Source organism: Plasmodium malariae (genome assembly GCF_900090045.1).
Source record: "Plasmodium malariae genome assembly, chromosome: 9".
NCBI classification, from domain to species: Eukaryota; Apicomplexa; class Aconoidasida; order Haemosporida; family Plasmodiidae; genus Plasmodium; species Plasmodium malariae.
In genome coordinates this window covers 977,327-1,002,530 of record NC_041783.1, presented here as the reverse complement: position 1 = coordinate 1,002,530, position 25,204 = coordinate 977,327, and the positions used below count along the sequence as shown (strand labels likewise).

The 25,204-nt window shown below is 21.3% G+C and overlaps 5 protein-coding genes across 5 annotated transcripts; 4 read left to right on the top strand and 1 right to left on the bottom strand.

Moving 5' to 3' along the window:
- Window positions 1–71: 71 nt before the first annotated feature.
- PmUG01_09031300 (GPI transamidase component GPI16, putative) lies at window positions 72–2,055 on the top strand (the record flags this gene model as incomplete). The annotated part of the gene is made up of 3 exons (XM_029005004.1): window positions 72–1,360; window positions 1,575–1,753; window positions 1,955–2,055. The coding sequence occupies 3 exons, from the start codon at window positions 72–74 to the stop codon at window positions 2,053–2,055; spliced, it is 1,569 nt and encodes a 522-aa protein (XP_028861637.1).
- A 544-nt stretch (window positions 2,056–2,599) lies between these two features.
- Window positions 2,600–4,358, top strand: PmUG01_09031200 (conserved Plasmodium protein, unknown function; the record flags this gene model as incomplete). Its single annotated transcript, XM_029005003.1, has 3 exons — window positions 2,600–2,729; window positions 2,910–3,063; window positions 3,203–4,358. 3 exons carry the CDS (start codon window positions 2,600–2,602, stop codon window positions 4,356–4,358), a joined length of 1,440 nt encoding a protein of 479 aa, XP_028861636.1.
- Window positions 4,359–5,134: 776 nt separating this feature from the next.
- Window positions 5,135–6,718, top strand: PmUG01_09031100 (serine/threonine protein kinase, putative; the record flags this gene model as incomplete). The annotated part of the gene is made up of 1 exon (XM_029005002.1): window positions 5,135–6,718. The coding sequence occupies one exon, from the start codon at window positions 5,135–5,137 to the stop codon at window positions 6,716–6,718; it is 1,584 nt and encodes a 527-aa protein (XP_028861635.1).
- An 8,968-nt stretch (window positions 6,719–15,686) lies between these two features.
- On the top strand, window positions 15,687–21,302 carry PmUG01_09031000 (petidase, M16 family, putative; the record flags this gene model as incomplete). The annotated part of the gene is made up of 1 exon (XM_029005001.1): window positions 15,687–21,302. The coding sequence occupies one exon, from the start codon at window positions 15,687–15,689 to the stop codon at window positions 21,300–21,302; it is 5,616 nt and encodes a 1,871-aa protein (XP_028861634.1).
- Window positions 21,303–22,281: 979 nt separating this feature from the next.
- On the bottom strand, window positions 22,282–24,732 carry GCN20 (ABC transporter F family member 2, putative; the record flags this gene model as incomplete). The annotated part of the gene is made up of 1 exon (XM_029005000.1): window positions 22,282–24,732. One exon carries the CDS (start codon window positions 24,730–24,732, stop codon window positions 22,282–22,284), a length of 2,451 nt encoding a protein of 816 aa, XP_028861633.1.
- Between the last annotated feature and the right edge of the window lie 472 nt (window positions 24,733–25,204).

Genomic DNA, 25,204 nt, shown 5'->3' with positions numbered 1-25,204 from the left:
CATCTCATTGAAATAAAAATTTTACATATTAAAAAAAGATTAAATTCATTTTTTAACATTGAAAAATTCAAATGAAAAGTATGAAATATTTTTGTTTATTCATCCTATATTTTACTGCATTAGTAAATTCTTATGTAATAGATGAAAGTGTTAATTTATTACCTCTAGATAATAATTTAGTGCATATTACACTAAAACTAATTATTAATGGAAAAAATTATAAAGAAAATTTTCTTCCTGCAAATATATTAAAGATACTGAACTATGTGAAATCACTTAAAATTAACATAAAAAGAGGTGTATACCGAAGTTTTTACAACAACAAATATTTGGACACCTATCCTTTTGGATTTACTCTTGCAGTTGAATTGAAGGAAATAGAAAATGATAATAATGTTTCTAAAGAAACAGGAAAAGATGAAAAAGGAAAAGAAAAAACAAATAGCGAATTTTCAAATAAGGAAATATTTCTTTTACGACAGTTATTAAATGATATTTGGTCCATTACAGGTATATCAACTAACCTTCTGAAAATAAAAAATTTAATAAAAATTGATAATAAAATTTTTGCATTTCTGCCTGATGAAAGTATATGTACTGAAAATTTTTCAATAATTAAGAAGCTGTATCCATGCAAAAATTTTGGAGGTTTATTCAATGCAGTAAGTCCCACATATTTAATATCAAAGCTTTCCAGCAATATAGGATTCGAACTAAATGACACTAATGAAAACTTATTAGTGCTTTATGTAGATTATATAACAGAGCATGAGCATAAAAAAGACGTGAGTGTTATAGATTTGATAAATAGTAAATACATTTTGAACGAATGTCCACTAGTAGACAGAACTTCACTTGTTGTTAAAAAAAAGGAAGAAAACTTTGTTTCAACAATTTTAGAAAGATACGGTAATATAAATTTAGCATATGATAATATAAATTTATATAATATACTACAAAACGGAAAACGTAATATTTTAGAGGAATACATAAATGTCAATGTCATTAAAGAAGAAGCGAATAGTATGATAACTGCTGATATAAAAAAGAAACAAAGTTCATTATTATATATATTTCAAAATTTAAATAAAAAACACAACAGTGATTTTATATTTTATGATAAATTACCTTATTATTTATCCCCTTTGTTACACACTATAATGATACAAGGAAAAAGCGCAAACGAGGATCATAAATTGAAGGAAAATTGTAAATTTATTTATTTCGGTATTAATGCACTTAAAAAATTTAATATTAGATTTAGTAATTTTGACAATTTTGAATATATACCAAGAAATGGAAACTTTTACTACATTACACTTAAGCACAATCTACCCCCCCAATGTGAAATAATAATGAGGTATGTAAAATACATTGCTTTTCCCTTTTTTAAATATAAATTTAGCTATTTTTCTTTTTTTTATTCCTAGCGGAATTGCTCATTGTTAAAGATTTTTGTTTTATTTTACTTTATTCTTTTTTGTTTCTCTTTATTCTGTTTTATTTTGTCTTATTTCAATTATATATTATTTTATGATATTTTTTATATTTTCATAATTGCATAATAATCTTAGATTTGAAGTAATCAAAATACAACTGAGGTCATTCGAATTTGAGTTTGATATAGATAGGGGTATTTTATTAGGTAGTGGAATATTCATGCAAAAAAGAAATCACGTTTCAAATGAGGAAAACGGGTTCATGTATAAATATACTCCATCAATGTTAATAGATATAATTTTGCCAGATACAAGTGCGTATAATTAAACAAACCGAAAAAACAAGGACACAGCGTTCAACTTTTCCTACCATACACATATCAAACATATATACTTATATATATATGTACATATACGTATATATATTTTACATATTTAATTATGCTTGTATATATAGTTTCATTTTTTTTTTTCCTTTCCTAAACGTATAACATTTAATCTTTTCTTATTTTCAGGTATGCCTTTTAACGTTATAGCCATCTCAACTGGTGCAATTATGTTATTTTTTGGGTTCATATTTAAACTCACAGCAAAGGAAGAAACAAAATATATTTGATTATTCCTTTTTTGTTTTTCTTTTTTCTTTTCACTCCCCCTATAAAACTTTAAATTTTAATTAAAAAAAATATGAAAATATTGGAAAGTACACGACAAATAATTCTATTTTTATGCAGTTTCATTTTTTATATTTTAATAAGTATTTTTACATTATATTTTATTTAATATTTTGCATAATATTTTAATTTTGTTGTAAAAACACCTTTTATTAAAATTTTTTTTTCAAAAAAAGTCCCTTTTTTTCATGAAGTGAATATATAAGAAAAATTATTTTATTTCTTTTTTGAGCTTTCTCTTCGACAGAATTTTTATGAAATAAAAGACTTGGGAAATAGAAAAAAATTTACACTACACCATAGTGCCTTTTTTTTTAAGATACTTTTACACCACAGAATTTTAGAAAAACGTTAAATAGTAAAATTTTTGTATAATATGATAATTTGAGATAATGAGATATTTACATAAAATTAATATCTTAATATTTTCTTTTGTTTTCTTTTTTTAACGTGAGTAATGAACATGTTTAATATACAACAAGGACGATGAAATTTTTGTTGATTGTAAAGCGACATGCTAAAATTTTAAATTGGAAACATGATACTTATTACGCAAGTTTGATGAATAAATATGTGTACTTCGATGAGTTTATGAGGTTTTGTAATGACAACAAAGGTATTAATAAAGATTAAAAAAAAAAAAAAAAGCAAACAAAAAAAACGTGGATAATTTATTTTTTATTGAATGTGTATTGACCATAAAAATAAGAAAGACATGTTAGCCTTTTATATTGTACAATTTTGTATGATATAACTGTTTTACCTTTTTTTTTTTTTTAATTTCGTAATATTTCAGAAAAATTCAGTAAAAGAGATATTATAGCTTCATTAACATACATTCATCATATGAAAAAAGTTGATTTATTATGTCCAACTTTTAACTGTTATAATGATTTCATATTTAGTAACATAAACATTTTTAGATCAAACATAAGCACACTTGTACACAGGTAAATATTTAAAAACAATATTACACATAAAAAAATAAAAAAATATACAAAAAAAAGGCTTTATCTATTTTTAAATATTTCATTCTATTTCATAATTGCCTTTTTTTTTCTGTTTTCTTTTTTTTTTTATTATTCATAGATACGCAATTTTGGGGCACACAAAATCACTTTTATTTATTTACGAAAATGTTTTAAGAAACAACATTTTAAATTACGATAATAAGTCAGTTAGTATAATAGCTTGGAGTTATGCGAAAAATAATTTTTATTTATCAGATCTATTTATGGAAATAAATAAAATATTACGGGGATGTATTAAAACAATGACTCTTCATGAATTATCATTAATATCTTGGGCATATTCTAAGATAAATAGATTACCTCCTTTGGAAATGGTGTGCGTAAAAAATAGAGTATACCAGTTAATAAATTTATTAGATCAAGAGTTTAATGACATAACACAAAACAATACAGTAAAAGAAAATTATATAGACGACGTAAATACGAATATAGAGGAAAAAGTTAATGAATGTGAAAATAAGAAAATTAATAAAAATAAATCTCAAATTAAAAATAGCAGTACATCTTATGTTAATAAACAATTCAACAAAAGGGAAATACTGGAGTCACAAGAACAAGGTTTAGAAAATGTTTATGAAGATAATAGTGAGAATAAAATAGATATATATGGTTGTAGAAAGAATCTAAGTCAAGATATTTGTATGATCATGAAATCATATGCTATTATGAATAAAACTGATCCTTTTTTTTTTTTATTTTTATTCAATTTTATTATAAAAAATATTAAAAACAATAAAATGATGGTAACCGCCCAAGGAATAACAAGTATTTGGGTATGTTTAAGAGAATATGAAATAAAAAATAAAAAGATAATTGAATACGCCTTAGAGTTATCAAGATTTTTAAGATTAGATCACACTGTAAATAGCTCAATGATGCATGAAATTGTTACAAGTATACATAAATTAAAAATAAATGACAGAAGAATATTATATCATGTATTTTATCATTTAAAAAGAAAATGTATTAATATGCATGTCCAGCATTTATATGATATTATAATAAACTTACAAAAGATGAAAATTAATGACGATGATTTATGGAAGCAGTTCGGGGTAGCAATACAAAAAAAGGCTATTGACTTAGAGTTAACACAAATAAAGAATTTACATAATATTTTTACAACGAATGGTAAAGGAAATGATAGAATTATAGGGGTTCTTGACACTTTTATTCAAATAAAGGAAGACATTAATGCATATGGTCCAATTTGACAATATGCATATATAGAATGTGTATATTTATTCACGCATACAGAGATTATAAAAATACTTCATTTTTAATTACTCCAATTATTTTACATATTAATTAATATATATATATATATTTATTTATTTATTTATTATATTTTTTTTTTTATTATTTATTTAATCTGTTAAACACTAAAATTTAATTGTAAAGATTTTTGTATTTTTCATTACAAATTACTAAACGTGCACACAATAAATCAAAATTAAAAATGCTTTTTGTTCTTTAATTCTTTCATTACAATAATTTTTTTTTCCATTAAATCATCCCTCTATTATATTTAAATTTCTTATTGTTATAGTCGATAAGTCATTTTTATTTTTAATTTGCTTAAATTATTTTTGCACGTGTAACAATTAATTTTTCCTTACGGAAGGATTAAAAACAGTAATAATGAAATATAACATAAATAGTTATGTACTATTTTTAAAGTTTTATAAATTTCAATCCGTAAAAATAAAATTTTAAATTATTTTAAGCTAAAATATCAAGACATTTTACTGCTTGTTTAAACAAGTTTAGTTATATGTTTTCCGATAATTATAATTTTATGTGAGTATCTGCACCCGTTAAGTACCCTTGCTGTGGGCTTATTAGCTAAAAAACTTAAAAACATTTTTTTCTTCTTTCTTTTTTTTTTTATTAAGACAAAAATTAAATAGTTTACAATGAATTTCTTAGATTATTGAATAAGTATACTAAATTCATTATTTAAAATATATGTAACAAAAGGGATGAAAAAATGAAAAAAGGATTTTTACTCAATAAAAATATCTATGATATTGAAGAAAATGTAATAAAAGTTGAAAAGGATAAGAGAAACAGAAAATACTGTAAAGATGATTTTGAAATATATATGCACTTAGGAAGTGGCAACTTCAGTGAAGTTTTCATGGTGAAATTGAAGAATGACCCATCGAAAATATTCTCACTTAAAATATTTAAAAAAGAAGAAGTTAACAGAATGAATAAAGTTAATTCTGTTTTAACAGAGAAACATACTATGACAAAATTAAATATTCCAGGGCATCCAAATGTTATCAAATTAATTGACACATTTAAAGACAAAGAAAATGTATATTTATTGTATGAATATGCTGATTATGAGTTGTGGGAATTTTTAAGAAGCCGGAGTGTTGGAATTGATGAAAATATAACTTTTTGTTTAATACTACAAATGGTTCGAGCATTAGATTATATACATAACAAAAATATAATTCATAGAGACTTAAAATGTGAAAACTTTCTTATAAATAAGGATGGAACAATAAAATTGATTGATTTTGGTACTTCTAAAGATTTGGATGATACATCCTTAAATACAAATAAAAATGCACCCATCAAAAAAGACACGGAATTGATTAAATTTGTATTAAAAAAAACAAATAACAGTAATGTAAAAGAAAATGTCAAAAATGAGCCTGTAGAAGAGAATGATAATATTTTAAATAATGAAGAAAACAATGATGAAGTTTCAAATAGTAATGATAATAATAACAATTTTGTTAAAAATTCAAAAAAATGTGTTCTTAAGGAACTTAACAACGAAAATTCTGAATTTGATAATAAAATTGCCACAATAGATAATGATCAATTAAATATTGTAAATAGTAATACATGTTCAACAAATATAAATAAATATAGCAATAGAAGAAAAAAAACATTTGATAACTATGTTGGAACTGCAAATTTTATGCCTCCAGAAGCACTAATTAATAAATGTAGTGCTAGGGCACGCGACTTCTGGAGCCTTGGATGTACATTTTACCAGTTAGTAACATGTACAGTTCCATTTGATGGTTCGACAGAATGGTTCATATATAACAAAATTAAAAAAAGAGAAATAAAATATCCACCTTTAATATCATCTGAATTAATAGATTTAATAGAAAAGCTAACACATGTTAATCCGGAAGAAAGGTTAGGATTTAAAAAAGGGTGTAAAGAAATTTTAGAGCACTCATATTTTGAAAAATTTAATTGCAAATCATTTAATTTCAAGCTACCAGAAATTTCTGAGATAGAAAAAATGTACACAAACGCAATAAATAAGTATCATGAATACGTAAATGAAAAGAGGAAGCTAAAACGAAATGTTAATAAATCGTATGAAGAAGAAAATAATAAAAAAATAGAGGATCTGAAAAGAGATTTATTAAGTATAATTAAACCTGATACAAAGATTCAAGATATAGATAATGAATCAATAATTATAAGGAAAAAAATTGCTGAAACTGTTAATTTCTTTGTTGAGGAATTTCATAAACAAGAGAAAAGTGAAATGGAGGAAGCAGACAGATGGTTGGAACGATTTACGAGTAAATAGAATACCACCAAATTTAACATAATTTTATAATTGTTGTATTTTTGTCTATACGTAGCACTCTAAATTGTGTTTTCAATATACACCATTTATTATTTTTTTACCATATCAAAAACATTAACAAATGATATAATTTTTAAATAGTTTTTACAAACTTTAATAAGTATGCTTTTAAAAATAAACTTTTTGCAGTCAAAAAAAATTAAGCTAAAGTAATTAATTTTTTTATACTTAAAAGGTATATGGAAATTACTATATATTTAAAATATATGATTGTTTTATGAATTTCCTATTTTTTCAATTAAATATACAATATTGTGTATATTCATATTTTACATTTTATTTTTAAAATTAACAAAACGTATTGTACATATAGAACAAAAAAAAACAAATTTTGACATTAAAATTTTTTTTTTTATTTGAGTTCTCATTGTAAACAATTTTTTTTCAAAATGTTCTTTAAGTTCATATTAAATTAAATAAAATTATAACTCTTTTTATTATGCTTCGATTAGTGAGAAATAATAAGTCAATTAAGTAAAGAACAAATAAATTTTAATTTTTTTTATAAGGATATAGTACCAAAAGTTAGGAGTCTTAACAATTAATAGTAATCTAAAAAGATCATAATATCTAATATTTCTGAATTATTCATTCCCGTTTTATTACATTAATAAAAGAAAAAGTATATTTATACTTTTATGTTTGTCTAGAATGTATGAAATTATTAAAAAATTAATTCATATATCATTATAAAGAACTTAGAACTATTTGTGATGTTGCACATATTGTAAAAAAAATTGTGAATTACCTAAACGTTTTTGCATACATATTCTCTATACTATTAATAAATATTATTAATCTTATAGAACTATGATAAGTTATATAATTATTTTATTAAACGAAAGGAAAAAAAAGTTTACAATATTTTTAATTTTAAGAGCAAAAAAAATATATAAAAAAAAGGCATAACCATTAAACATTTACATTAATAATTTTTACATGTCTGAGCCAACCAGACGATTTATTAATATGATATTTTGTATATGATTCTTCTATATTATTAAAATATAATAACTTTGTAAATTGCAAAATTTTATACATTTAATGTTATATAATAATATATCATTATCGTAAATATTGTTACTAAAACTTTATGGTAAATTATTTAGTGTTCACATATGTATGAATTAAAAAAGAATGGTCATTCATTTTTTCGTATATAAATAATTTTATACTTTCATAAATGAATATGTGTATCTTCATTATCATCGTAATTTTCTTTTTATTATTACAGGTGTCTATTATAAACTAGACAATGCATAAAAAATATTATTCTCTTTTTAAAATATATTTCTTATTTATATAGAATTAAAAAGAATGGTTATTAGTAATAAAATATTCGACGTTCAAAAATATACAGAAAAACAGTTCATCTTAAATAATACCTATAATGATACATGATAAAATTATATGCTTAATATTTTGCTAACATTTAGATTCAGTAAGTTTTAAAAAAAACATAATTTTAATAATGAAAAGAAGGTAAACTAAGAATTGTATTGCTACTCAATTACAGAGTTTAATAATAAAATATTAATAATCGATCATTTTTCCTTATAAGTATTAAACTCATATAAACATTTATATAGTTTATCATTAAAATGAACATTCTTAAAAAATAAATTTTAATATTCAAAAGAAAAAAATTTCATTTGCATCCAATGTTTATAACTACGAAAAATAGGAAGTTTTATGCTATATCATATTATAATTTTTTTTTTTTATAAATAGTAAAAAAATAAAACATGTATTTTCACATAGAACAAAAGAAACATATGTTCATAAAACAAAGAAGATAAAAATAGATTATTCATTATTGTGTCAATTGTCATTGATTTTTCGATTAAATATATAAACCCTCGATTCCACAGTTTATGTTATTATTTAGTATATGCGTATTCTTTTATAAATCCATGACATTATTAATAAAATATACTCATATAATACTATGAAGCATAAATAAAATAGGATTGAAAATTTTAAATTATAAAAGGGAAAAATTCAAAAAATAGATAGTTATAATGTGCACTTTTCAACAATAAACAAAAAACATTCGATTAACATTATATATTATACTGAATTTAATTAATAAAAATGTTAGACTATGTTATAACACTACGATTAATTATGCATTCCTTTCCCACAAAATAAACATTTACTGTAAATAAATATATTATATAAATAAATATATGTAATATATATGAGAAAGTGCATTCTAACATCAATTATAAAATAATAATAATTTTGCAAAATACATTATTAGATCTATAAAAATATATTTATGTGCAATACACATACTAATTTACTTATAAATGAATCGTTCATATATTCTCAAAAATCTTGATATTTAATAAATTTTAAAAAAAATAAAATATTAAGTAATTAATGATTTAGGTAAAACTTTGCTTCAATTCATAATTTTTATCTATAAATAGTACATATATATCCTTATATCTAAATTTCTTAATAAAATTGAATCTATGTCTTAACATATATTATTTTTTCTTTTTATTCAACTACCAATAATTATCATACATGAATGTCTAAAATTAATGAATTATATATTAATCATCAAATATTAAAAAATATTTCACAAAGAAAAACATAAAAAGGGTAATTCAAATTATAGTAACTGTAATATTATAATATAAAATATTAAACCTTAAAAAACCCGTTTATTACTCAAAAAAAAAAATTACATATAAGTGAAATGGCAAAAATTAATAAATATCCTTCATAAATAATATACAATATATATAATAAAAATATATATATTTATAATTTAATAAATATTATTAATTCTAAACAACTATTAATAAATGACATATTATAATAAAATATTAAAATAAAAATAATTAAAAATATATAAATTAAATAATTAATATAATGGAATATATTATATAAATAATGAAAATTTAAATACAAATAATTAAATTAATAAAAATATATACTTTTTATTATAAAATTAAAATACAAATAAATATAAAATAATATATATTAAATTAAGTTATAAATAAATTTATTTTAATAAATAAATAATACATTAACATAAATAATTTTTTTATATAATTATAAACATAATATAAATATCCAATAATTTTAATTAAAAAAAATATATAAATAATTTATATTAATTTAAATAAATAATTAAAAATATATTTATATTAAAATTTTAATAGATTAATAACAATAAATATATAAATTTAATTAAACTATAAATTTATAAATATTATATTAATATTTATAAATTAATAAAATTAATATAATTTTATTAATTAAATATTTAATTTTAATTATGAAAAATATTATAAAATCAATTATTTTTTTTAAATAGCAAATCATAAATTAAATAATATAATTAAATTAATAATTTATATATAAGTATTTTTAATAATAAATTTTTAAATATTTTTAAAATATAATAATATATATATTAAATAATAATAATTTAGTAATTCATATGGTCGAATTAATTAATTTAATTATATAATACTAAAAATAATATATATATGTAAATAAAATATAATTATAAATATTCATAATTTAGTATATGAATTAAATTATAAATAATAAATAGTAAATTATCTAATTATATAAAATAAATATATTTATTAAGTTAAAATATAATAACAATTAAATTTTAATTATTTTTTTTAATTTAATTTAGTATTAAAAAAATGATATTCTAATTTAAATAAAATTATATTATTATGCATAATGTAAATACAGCTAATAGTAGTATTATTAAACTATTATTAAAAATATTAATTAGTTTTAATATATTAAATATAAATTACATTTTAACTAATAAACAATTTAATTAATATATTAAACAATATATTATTTATTATATAATCAAACGAAATTAATTTCTACTAGCTAATTAAAGTATGGATTTTAATTTAATTATTAACATTTAATTATTAACATTTAATTATATTAAACAAAAATATTGAATTTCTGTTTTTGTATTAAAATATTAAATATAAAAGAAATAAATTCATTTATTTATTTATAAAAATGATAAGTAAATTAATTAAATATTTTAATTATATTATAATATTACAAATAATAACTAAAGATAATTTAATAATTATGACTTATTATTTTAAACTTTATGTAATTTTAAATACGTGAACAATTGAAATAAATATATATTCCATTATTAAAAATAATAATTATTTTTATAATATTAAGTTTCATATCATATGTTTCGTTTAAATTATTAAGTAAATATATCTTGTACTGATATGATAATATATAAAAATAATTAAATAAATAAAATTAATTAAATATTAGAATAATTAATAAATAAATATTAAATTTATTATTATAAAAGAATTAATAATATTTATAATATTAAAATAATTAATAAATAAATATTAAATTTATTATAATAAAAAAATTAATAATTATTATAATATTAAAATAATTAATAAATAAAATATTAATTTGGTTAAATATAAAAAGGTTAAGGAATGAAGAAAATTACCTAATTTAATTATATATAACACAATTAACAATATAATAATTATTTTATTAATTTAAATAAATATAAAAATTAATAAATAATTAATTATATCATTAATTTAAATAAATATAAAATAATTAGTAATTTAATAATTATATAATTGATTGTTTTAATTAAATAATTAACGAATTAATATTTAATAAATATTAAATAATTATATTATAATATAATAATTAATTTTTTAGTATATTAATTAATAAAATATTAAATTATTAATGAAAAAATTGTAGCAATAATAATATTATTATTATTAAAGTATATTTTAATAATTAAAATATTTCATATTATAATAAATAAATATTTTCTTATAATAAATATGAATATATTAAAGATATAAATTATAAATAATATACATTATTTAAACAATAGAATATATTTTTAGTATTTATAAAAAAAATGTAATTTAAATTAAATTAATAAATATTGGTTATTTTTCGTTTATTTATATAATTTATTTAATAGACAAAAATGTAATAATTTTTTTTTTATTAATTATTTTTATTTAAAAACATTATAATAATTAATGATGCTAATATAATTAATTAAATTTGTGAAAATATTTCTAATTTTATAGAAACCTATGTACATTTAATAATGTGGTATAACGTGAATTAGTAAAGTAAATTTAACAATATATATTTTTATATTTACCAATTATATTTTTAAGTTTTTTTATAAATTAACATGTTGATTCTTTGTTTTCTTTTTAAATTATGAAAAAATTTAATAAAGTGTATAAAAGGATATTATAGCCCATTATATTATATATAAATATAGTATTTTTTTTTTTTATGTAATAAGTTACATTCATGTTCTTTATTGTAAGATTTATTTGATAACTTCATATTTCTGTGCTAAATGTGTGTAAGATGCGATATCTTTTTTTTATTTAATGTGTATTGTATTAAGGACCACATTGTTTTATTCTTATGAAATATCTTTTCGTTTTTTTATAGCATGTGACTCTTTTATTAACTAATTCTTATTTTTTTCTAATTTGTGCTTTATTTCGATTACAACCCTAATAATTGTTTGTTTTCAGGAAAAATTTTTTATAACAACTTTTAGTCTATTTTTTATTTATTACTTCTTTTTTTTTTTTGAATATAAGACAAACATGAAATTTCCATATTCCACATTAGCAATTTGTATTCATTTGTTATATAACATGAATAATTTTAGCATTTGCTGTATTACAGGTACATTCTTTTTCAAAATATTTTTATGAATTTTTTGTAATTCTTTTCATGATGTCTTATGTCATAATAAAACCATGATTTAAAATGTTATTAAATTTTCTCATATTTTTCGTTAACATTTGCCTCTTAATTATTTGTGACTATTACTGATATTTTGTTTATGAGTTACTTTTTATCACATGATCTATTTTACTTTCTCTAATAATGCCCAAATTTTTCTATAAATATTGATTAAAGTATGTGTATACTTAGTACATTTTTATGAAATATTACTAAACACGAAAAGGAAGCATACTCATCTTATTCTAACATTGTATAGAAGATAGTTTTTTAAACGTATATCTTTGTAAACTCTAAATAATTTAGCTTGTGTTAACAGTTGAAGAAAAATGAAACATTATATATATATCTTGTTTCCTACAATGCAACAATGGAGTCATTTATGTAAACTGTATTTTTTTTAATAATACACATAATAAAGCAAAACCCATAGTTGTCTGGCATATATAAAAAAAATTTTCATTAAATGATAAATGTACAATTTTTTTTATTCTTTGTCTGTCTTATTGTGTTCTTATATTGATAGCTTATGAATTACAATAAAATTGTCATCTATAGAAATGCAAAATTTCATTAATTTACTCACATATATGTATTTTTAAAAATGATTCATCTATAAAAAAAATTTATGTAAATTTATAAAATTAAATTTACTGGACGCTAATGTGTAGAGTTTTCTGCATATTAATATGTGAATAGGATTACACATATTTTATGAGACATTTAGCTGAGCATGTATTTAAAACAACAAATGTTTTGTAATTACAGGAAAGGCGTTTATTTATTTTGAACATTGGACATAACAACAAATATTATCTGAACAATCTATAACAAAAAATACAGTAATTATTCATAAATTATACAATAATTTAAAATATTGGATTAAAAAAAGAGATAAACTGAAGATATTTCTACGAAAAAAATTAGTGTATACTTTGTATAAGTTATTTTTATCCTGTTTATATATGAAACGGATGTAGTGGTCATCTACTTACAAAAACTCATATGTAATTATATGGAATGTAAGGATTAGGACATTCTTACTATACTACTTAAAAAGTAAAACATAATTTAATATAGGGATTAACTTATATTTTTTCCATATTATTTTATCTTTTAGTAATGGAAAAAATTCTTATTTGTCAAATATTAGACGAATTTTTTAAGATATATTTAAAATCAAGTGCTTTATTACGCATACACAATCATATACACTTCAAATAAATTCTCAGACGTCATAATTATGCGTAAAATTTTTTTATATATTTCTATATGTATCTTACGTCTCCTTTTTTTAAATTACTGTGTATTACGTTTATATTTCCGTGTTCTTTGTAAATTATGAATAATTTCCCTCGCATTTCTTAGTATTTGCTGTGATTATATATGTATTTTTAATCTTAAGAACATCTATAAATAATATTATTTTATCTTTAGATTTTAACAAAATATATTTGGATAAACAAGCACAAATATGTGAAGGAAATAAACAAAAGATGAAAAAATATAAATTATTGTTTCTATTAATGATACTGTATTCTTCTACGTATATAAACAAACATTTGTGTGTAAGTACATATACACAAAAACCAGAAAATAATACTTCATTGAAATATCCTAAAAAGATTAGAACTAAATTTTAAGAAATATGTGAAATAGAAGATATCCTCCAAATAACTTAAAAAACAGTGTGTATATAATATACATATAAGTATAATGTTTATCCAATAAACCTTTTTATTTTTTCCATGTTTTAAACATTTACATAGGATATATTTTAATATAAAAGTATAAAGAAAACGACTTTTGAGGTTAATTGAATGGGTAACACTGAGTGATCTATAATGCAAAATATGCAAAATTTGTTTTTTCAGTTTTTTAAAAAATTTGGAAAAATACACTTGTCTGTTATAATAAAAAATTTTTAACATGCTTACAAATAACATATTCTGTGAAATGAATATAGGTAATGAAATTTTTTTTTTTAATTTATCTTGTGGCATCCCAATATAGTATACGTAAACTTTTTATTATTCCGAAAGTTTTTTATTATAACATGGTGTAAACTATAAACTCTTTTTATTAAGGAAAATATCATATCTTTATATATATATACACCACAGTATCGTGTGTTAACGCAACTTGTAAATTTTCATTAAGTCTTTTTATTTTAAAAATAATACTATTAAAAAAGATGTGCCATATAGGTGGATGTATATTCAAACATATTAATTACAAATGAAGGGGAATTAGAAATGAAAAATAATTAACATAAAATTGAAACATGAAAACAATAAAAAAATTGAGATTTCATATTTTCTAGGGCTTTTGTACGCACAATTTTCAGTCAGGGCCATATAAAATTAATATCATTTTTTGCTTTAACATAGAACATAGCTACATGGTCATAATTATTATAATTTTCACATATATTAAAAGTTCTGCAGAATATCAAAAAATTTCATTATTCTTATATAAAAATGTAGTTTTGACATATATATGAACAATTCATAAAAAAAAAAATTAATTTTCTTAAAAAGTTTAATACACTACAGCTAGCTATTTGTATGTGCATTTAGAAATAAAAAAGCCAAATATACCAATAATACGTATTTTTTTTTTTTGCTCCTTTTATAATATAGATCCATTTTTATAGCTTTTTCATATTATATTATATTATTTTATATCATTGTGTTAAATGTTATATATTTACCTTTAAGAATGTGCAAAATATTGTCTATTTTTTTAAAAATATTAAAATGGTTAAAAAAAAAAAAATACTGATATGTTCATAATATTTTATTCAATAATCAAAATTAAAAAAAAAAAAAAAAAATTAATAAAATATAGTGTAGACACTTATTTGGCCTTTTATGTTATTTAATTCAACTTTTATATATATATAAACCTTTTTTAAACAGCTTCAATAAAGGGTAAAATATTTATTTCCCATTTTTGTTTGTGTGTACATGATGTTTATTTATTACACAATATTAATGTTATTTTGTGAAAAATACATGTATATGCTCTTTGTTTATAGCTTATAGTTCAACAAATATAAATTGAGATGATACATTTTCTATTAAAAATATAATTGTTAATAATTCGAATATATATAATGAAACACATGAAAGAAATTAAAGGATATTTAGCCATCAAAATTTTCCTTCTACTAGTTTTTGTTTATGTGAAACATTTAAGTTGCCAAAATGCATCGTTAAGCACTGGTAAAAACAACTATGGATTAAACGAGGATGAATTAAGAGCAATGCTATTTGGAATTAATTATGACTCGGGTAGTAAAAATAAAAGTAATTCAGTAAACAGAAAAAATATGGAAAATGAGTCATTAATTTTTGGTAATTTTAATTATAAAGATACAATGAAAAACACACAAAACGAAAAAGTAGAAAAACAAATTGAAGATATGAATAACAGCAGAAAAGAAGAGTTTGGAGATATAGAGAGCAGAAAAACCAATAATAATAATTCACCCATTAAATATAAAAAACAAGATAAAAACGTTGAATTACAGAGTAATCAGTTACTCCAGAACAAGTTAGAAAATGATAAATTAAGTAAAGAGGATAATCCATATGATGACAATAATAATAATAATGAAAATAAATTTAGGGATATTTCCAATGATCTTCATAATTTTGATAACACAGAAATCTTAATAAATAGAAATAGAAAAAACAGCAATTTAAGTAATAATTATTACGACACACATGTAACAAATAGAGATGAATTTAATTACAATAAGAACCTTGTAAATAATATAAATACCGTAAATAACAATGTTTTAAATAATTATAAAGAAAATAATACAAATAAAGCAAATTATTTAAATGACAGCTTATCTACCTATAATCTTGGTAAGGACGACAATAACACAAACAACATAAATGATAATACAAATATTATTAGTAGTATCGGTTCATCTAATAATAATGAAAGACAAAATTTAACACTCAATGAATCTAAAAATAATAATAACTACTTACAAAAATGGGGTGATACAAATTTAGAAAGTCCCAAATTATTAAAAAAGGATGTAAATGTTAAAAATCATGAAGTGCAACTAAATAGTGCGAAAACATTAGAAAGTAAAGAGCTAAATAATGAAAAAACTAAAATAACAAAAGGAGAAAATGAAGGTGGTACAAGATCAAATGAGTTTAAAAATTTTATGAATGCAGGATTAGACAAAAAATCTGAAAAATTATTTGTGGAGGATGAGATAAAAAATGCTAAATATCCAGAGCATAAGAATGTTAATGTGTCATTAAATAATGTTGGAAAAAATGGAAGCACTAAAAAAATGCCTTTTCTTGAAAATTTCAATAATTACAAAGATGAGTCAAATCAAAAAATAAAATATATAGATGACGCACCAAATTCGGGAAATAATGAAGAAATAAAGGAAAAAAATAATGTGAACCTTAGAAAAAAGGAGGAATTAGAACAACAAAATAACATGAGTTATTCAATAGAAAATACAAACATACAACTTAACAACTCAAGAAAAGACAAGCTAAAAAAAATAAATCCAGTGAATTTTGGTGAAAATACCTCCAGTAAATTAAATGACACCTCTGAAGAAGATGAAAATGATATTTTCAACAAAATAAAGAATAATGAGGAAAATATTTTTTCTGAAAACATAACTTTAAAAAAAGGAGCAAAAGATAGAAATGAATATAAATATTTTAAATTAAAAAGTAATGAACTTAAAGTATTAGGTATAATCAATAAATATTCACCGAAAGGAGGTTTTTCTATATCTATTGAATGCGGAGGATATGATGATTTCGATGAAACCCCTGGAATTTCGAATCTATTACAACATGTTATTTTTTATAAATCTGAAAAAAGAAATACAACATTATTAAGCGAATTAGGAAAATATTCATCAGAACATAATAGTCATACCAGCGAATCCTTTACAAATTACTATGCTGTTGCACATTCTGAAGATATTTACCATTTACTAAATTTATTTGCAGAAAATTTGTTTTTCCCTTTATTTTATGAAGAAGATATACAAAATGAAGTTAACGAAATAAATAATAATTATGTTTCCGTGGAAAATAATTCTGAAGGTTGCCTAAAAATTGTCAGTCAATATGTCACAGAGTTTAAATATTCTAAATTTTTCACTTACGGAAATTACATTACCTTGTGTGAAAATGTTTTAAACAATAAGTTAAATATAAAAAAAATTTTGAAAGAATTCCATAAAAAGTGTTATCAACCTAAGAATATGTCTCTGAGCATACTACTAGGAAAAAAGGGAAACTTTATTGATCACTACAACATGAATGATATTGAAAATATGGTTGTAGAAATTTTTGGAAAATTAAAAAATTATAATTACGCCAGTAATAGGAATGTAGAGGAAAAAAAGTATTATAATTATTTAGAACTAGAAAAGAAAAAATTGAATAGGCACGAAGATATCTATAATGGCAGAAATTTCCTTTTTAATGGTATACAAAATAAGTTAATCGGAGAGACTACTAATGAAACGGCTATGTTTATTCAATTTATAGATGAATACAATTTTACACTTGATTTGAATCAAAAAAGTAAGTATACTGAAATTTTAAAGAAAGACGGATGGGGAGATCAAATGTACTTATATTGGAGCTCTAAAATTAATATTGAATTGTATAAGAAAATAGAAGAATTTGGGACTATGATTTTTTTACGTGAACTTTTTTCAGATTTTAGAAAGAATGGATTATATTACAAACTATCTGTGGAAAATAAATATGCATACGATTTTAAAATTGTGGACACATGGAATAAGTATTATTTGAATTATGGAGTATTAATAAATTTAACGGAGAAAGGTAAAAGCAATTTAGCTCATTTGATACATATATTCAATGTATTTATTAACCAAATAAGTAAATTATTTGATAAGGATAGCTTAGACAAAGGTATAAATAAATACATCCTTGACTATTATAGGGAGAAAGCATTGAACACTGATCTTAATTTTAACATTGATAATAAAAGTGTAAACCTCAATGATTTAATAAAATATTCCAATAAATTACTGGTTTATTCAGGTGATGATGTATCTTCACTTTTGACTATCAATAATTTAATTGAAGATAAATATAAAAATGATTTTCGAAATCATATTAAAATTACAAGTTTAATAGGTTCTCTACTGAAGAATGAAAATTTACATATTATAAACATTGTAGATACATTCAGCATAACAAATACAGGTAAAATTCCTAATACCACCATAATGTATGCCACAGGGGATAATCCATATCTTGTTGGTGAAGAGGGAATTATAAACGATATAAGTATCACCCTTCCTGAAATAAAAGTTTGTCCCTTCAGCAATTTTGGAAATAATAGTACTAGTAATGGTAATGGTAATGGTAACAGTAATGGTAACAGTAATGGTAACAGTAATGGTGACAGTAATAGTAATAATATTCTATATGAGCAGGAGAAATCGTTGTTCTGTGTACCGTATAATAATAGAGAAAATTTTGAATATTCAGAAAAGGAAGAGATGTTTGAATCTGAAGAAAATAAAAATGTATTTAAGTCAAATATTTTATATAATATACCTTGCTTGATTAAATCATCGTACGGATATAATATATATTTCAAAAGAGGTCTAACAGATACTTCTAAAGTAAAAGCGGATTTCATTTTTTATTTCCCCTCTAAAAATTTTACATTATATGAAGCAATTTTTACTCGTATACATGCTATAATTTTAAGAAAAAAAATAAAAATATTGCTGGCTGATTATATTAATTGTTCAGTACATATAAATATTAAAGAAAACGTAGACTCGTATGTAATACATGTAGACACATATAGCTACTATTTCGAAGAACTACTTACCAAATTAGAGGATTTGTTGTCGGTAAAAGATATCCCTTCAAAGGATGAATTTAATGATGCTTATGATGTATTAAATTTATATGTGAAGATAAATGCAAAATTCAAGATAGAAAATTCTTTAAATGTTATGTATTCCTTATTTAATAAATATATACCTACGAATAAAGAAACTTATGATATTTTAAATGCACACTTTTATTACCCTTCGTATAATGCTTACACAAATTATTTAAATAATTTTTTTCATAGAAATTATATTAGCATTTTTATATATGGAAATGTCATTATACCAAATGCCATGTATGTTGAAAATAGTCTCAACGGTAATAATATTATCTCTTCTAACGGGAATAACCTTAATAGTATATCCGGTAGTAACATACATGAGCACATATTGAGCGATACAATTTATGACAATATAAGTAATAAAGATAATGCTACATATTTGAAAAAACAAGACAAACTTGGAGAAGGAGGACAATACCAATTTGATTCCCTCCATATATCTCATAATGGATCAGGAATAGAATATTTGATTGTATTATGTGAATCATTCATTGGAAAAGTAACAAGTAAAATTATAAAAATAAATGAATCTACATACTATAAAAGTAAATTAATTAATAATGAAGACATTGATATACATATGCAAAACCCATATCAAAGCGGGAACACCTCAATAACAGTATCATACCTTATCGAATCAGAAACAATATTAAGTAATCTTTTAATTAATATTATCTCTGATTTGATATCATCTGATTTTATTAAATTTGCTAAAATTAGATATAATGACGGTTATACTGCAGATGTAAAAACTTTTTTCACACATAATGGATTAGGTGGATTACTCTTTATCATTCAGAGTTACGATAATAAAATTGAGAAAATGGAGGCGGATATATGTACTATCGTTAAATTTTTAACGTTTCAGTTGTTGAACATGGACTTATCTGATTTGGTTAAGAAGTTGGAGGATATGAAAGAACGTTATATAATAAATAACACCATATTTACTTTTAATGAAGAATATTCATCCATACTGGAGCAGTTCACAGGCATTGAAAAGGAATGTTTTGATAAAAAATATAAAATCATAAAAATTTTTGACGAATTAATTAAATGCCCCAAAATAATTTTAAATAAAATAAATTATATTTTAAAAAACGGAAAGAAAGTAATATTTAAAGATTATAAGGTAGATGTTAATGTATCGCATATTAATGATGGAGTAGGTAAGGGTAATTTTTCCCATCAAAGTTGTAATTATTCATATAGTAATAACAATATAAAAATGTCCAATGTACAACTGACGGAGCATTCGCGTTTAATTATAGAAAAAAAATTAAATGAAAGCAAATTAAATGAAAGTAAATTAAATGAAAGCAAATTAAATGAAGGCAAATTAAATGAAGGCAAATTAAATGAAAGCAAATTAAATGAAAGCAATTTAAATGAAAGCAATTTAAAAGATAGAAAATTAGATAGCTCATTTAGGATGAAGAAATTACCCATAACGGAAAATTTTATTAATGTGCCAAATTTTCTTCAGATGAAAAAAAAGGGTTTTTTTCAATATATTATTGATTATTTTAGAAGTAACAACGGAACACATTTTAAGAATAACAACTATTTGGATTTTAAAAGTTGCGATGAAGAAATGTCCAAAGATAATTTCCTTGTATTTCAGAATTTTACAGATGACATAAATAAAATCAGAGAACACTTTCTTTTGAAGTTTGCAAATGATGCAGAAATTAAAGAAAATTGTTCAGTCGATTATGAAGAAGTTAGACAGTACTGTTATGCACATAATAATAATTATGATAAAAAGAATGTTAAAAACTGAATAAAAAAACTGAAGAATATTATACTTTTTATTAGTTTCTATATCATAAAAAGTACAAGCAAAGAAAAATAAACATAAAAAAAAAAAAATATAATGTGTACAGCTAAAAATATGAATAAAAAATAAGGTTTATTTTCAAAGCGTTCTTATTTTTAGCTTTTTGTTATGATATCATTTCCTTAATTTGACATTTTTATGCAGCATATATATATATATATATATATACATATATATTTTATTTATTTATTTATTTACAGTTTTTTAGCATTCATTTCTGCTTTTTTTTGTGTACACATGGTATACATAAACATATACATACGAAAATACATACAAACATACATATATATATATAAATATATATATTTGTTAAATTTCTGATGTGTTTTAACTCCACAAAATAATGGATATCTTTTTTTGTAAATATTAAAATTTATTTTTATTTTCATTTTTATTTTCTTATGTTTTCATTTATGATACGAAAAAATCGCATGCAAGATATTTTACTTTATTTGACATTTCGTTGTGCCTTTTTTTAATATTTTCAATACATTTGCGCGTTAACACTTGCATATGTACATATGCCTACACACACACACACACATAAGTATATATATACATAAGTATATATATACATACATATATATATACATACATATATATTATATATATGTATATGTACACCAATTTGTTTTCCTTGTTTATAGCCTTCCCAAATGCATAAAAACCACCATACTATTTTTTCTGTGCTATTTTGTGAGTTTTGATTACGGTAACTCGTCTAAACAGTACTTGATTTAACTTAAATTATTAATTTTAATACTCTTTTAATAAAAAAGTTAAATCCGGGGATTAGTATCAATGTTACACATGTGCTCGTATGTATATGTATGCATATGTAAATATATATACATATACACACGTTACTACTATGTGAAGGGGACAGGTTCGTATAATATACATTTAGCATATACGTTGCACACTATATCTTATTTTCTAGTAATAATTTCGTGTATTTATCAAATTCATAGTCTATTTTGATCAACTCTTTGGTAATATTATTTATGTGATATATTTCATCTGCCACATGTTTTATTAAATAGGTGTCATGACTAATGATAATAAGCCCTCCTTTGTACAAATTAAGGGCCACAATTAAAGCTTGAACAGATTCAATATCAAGATGATTCGATGGTTCATCTAAAATTAAAATATTTGGATTTTTGTATGCTAAAATAGCTAATGCCAGTTTACTTTTCTGACCTCCTGATAAAACATAAATAGGTTCATATAAAATATTTGTTGGAATATTAAATTTGTTAAAATATTTGATAGCTTCTTCTTCCTTTATATTTTTGTTGGAATAATTATACTGTAACTGTTGAATGGAATTAAAAATTGGATTTAAACTATCCACATGATATTGGGAATAATATCCAATATTTGCTTTGTTGCTAACATGCAATTCTCCTTCAAAAACGTTTATTAAATTTAAAATAATTTTTATTAATGTTGTTTTACCACTACCATTAACACCACATATTGCAATTCTAGAATCCATGTCTACTTCAAAGGTAGCATTTTTAAATAAAAATTCATGCTTAAATTTATAATCATCATTATTCTTTGATGAACCTTTATCTTCTTTTGTACTATCAATGTTGGATGATGATTCGTCATTTGTGTTTACATATGATTCATCAACAGTATCTGCTATTATAATATTTGACTTTTTTTTTATTTGTAGATTTTTAAACATTGCATTTTTAAAGGAAACATTTTTTAGCCTTATTAACACATTGGAAATGTAAAATGGTTCTAAAAAGGAGAAACTAAATGGTGTTTCTTCTTTCTCTAGATTTATTACAGGTAATTTATTTAAAAGCTTTATTCTACTTTGTACTAGTGCTGCTCTTTTTGAATTACATCTGAATCTATCTATAAACTTTTGTACGTGTTTTTTCTTCATTTCAATTGAATCATGTTCTCTTTGTTGTTGTAATAAATGCTCTATTCTTGTTTTTTCAAACTGGTCATAATTACCTGAGTAATATGTTAACTGCTTTTGATGAAAATGAATAATATCTGTACAAACTTCGTTTAAAAAATCTCTATCATGAGAAACAATAATACATGTCTTATTTAATTTTTGTATGTAATCTATCAAAAATTGTATGGTATATATATCTAAATGGTTCGTTGGTTCATCCAATAATATTATATCATTGTTACTAAATAAGATACGACTTAAACATAATCTCATTCGCATACCACCACTAAGGGAGTTTACTTTCTTTTTTTGCAAATTCGAGTCAAAACCTAACCCGCATAAAATTTTACTAGCTTCTTTTTCAGCTTCTAAATAGTTGATACTATTTAATTTATCATAAATAGCTAATATCTTTTCATCTATATTTTCTTCCATCGTACTCTCTTTCTCATTATTTGGTGATTTTTTTATTATATCATTTTTTTTTTTTTTCCCTTCCTTTTTTTCTTCCTTTTCTTCTTTTTCTCCCTTTTTTTCCCCTATTTTTTCTTCATTTTTCCGATTTGCAATTTCTTGCATATTTACATCTTTTTTACTGTTTTTTTTTGCTTCAAGTTGTTCAAGCTCTATTAATAAATCATACCTTAATTTATCTACCATTAGAACACATTCTAACACGGTAACATCTTCAAAAAATAAGTCTTGCTCAATACATGCAATACTAATATCTTTTTTTATTTCTTCAATTTCATGTCTAGCTAATTTTGCTAATAAGGTACTTTTACCAATTCCATTTTTTCCTATAAGCCCATATTTATTCATAACATTTATTTTTAATGTAGTATCATTTAGCAAGTTTCTTTGACCAATACTTAAATTAAAGTTATCAATTTTGATATCACCCATTTTTTCAATTTTTGTTTTATTTTTATTAGAATCCATCAAATGTAGCAAATTATGTAATCTTACAGGGGGTGGAATTTTAATTTTATTATTTACCCATTCTCTAAATAAATTTAGTTGTTTCTGTTTCTGTTTTTCTCTTTCTTTATTTATTTTTATGCTTTCACTTATTGGAATATTTGTGTTGTAATTAATTTGTTTTTCTTGAATTCCTAAAAAGGGGTCATAAAAACCTATTGCATCATTCTTTTCCCAATATTCTTTTAAATTAACAAGTTTTGTAAGTTTTTCATTACCACCATTTTTATTATTATTTCCATTAATTATTCCATTTACACTATTTAAATGTTTGTTATAAATTTCTATAATCATATTTTTTTTTATTTTTTCATCCGAAAATGAACAAATTAAGTCATAAAAATAATCTACACCATTTTCCACAATTTTGTTTTTCTCATCATTTATTCTTTCTCTTAAATAATTTTCCGTTTCCTCATCAAGATCTATCAGCCCAAATAAGTTATCCAGCAGTTCTTTCATATTTGTAGCTCTTTCTAACTGTTATGCCTCTTCTTTTTTTTTAAAAAGGAAAAAAATAATCCTACTTTTGCAGTTATATAGCGTTGTACTTTATAAACTAAACTGTATTATATAGCGTTGTATTGTATTTCATTATATTGTACTATATTTTGTTGCATTATATTTGCATTATACTGTTTTATATAATATACAATATATTTCATTAAGGGAGCATAAAATAAAGACCACGAATTATTTCTATTTGGTTAGTTATAATCAGTCAGCTTTTAAATGATCATCATTTTTAAAGAACAAAAAAAAAAAAAAAAAAAAAAATTTCTTTTAAACTGTTTTTATAAAATGGGAAAAAAAAAAAAAAAAAAAGAAAGAAGAAAAAAGAATGGGAAAGGGAAAAAAGAATGATGAATGATATGAGAGGAATAACGATAGAGGAACGTTGACTGATTACAGATGAGCGATGACTGATGGAAAA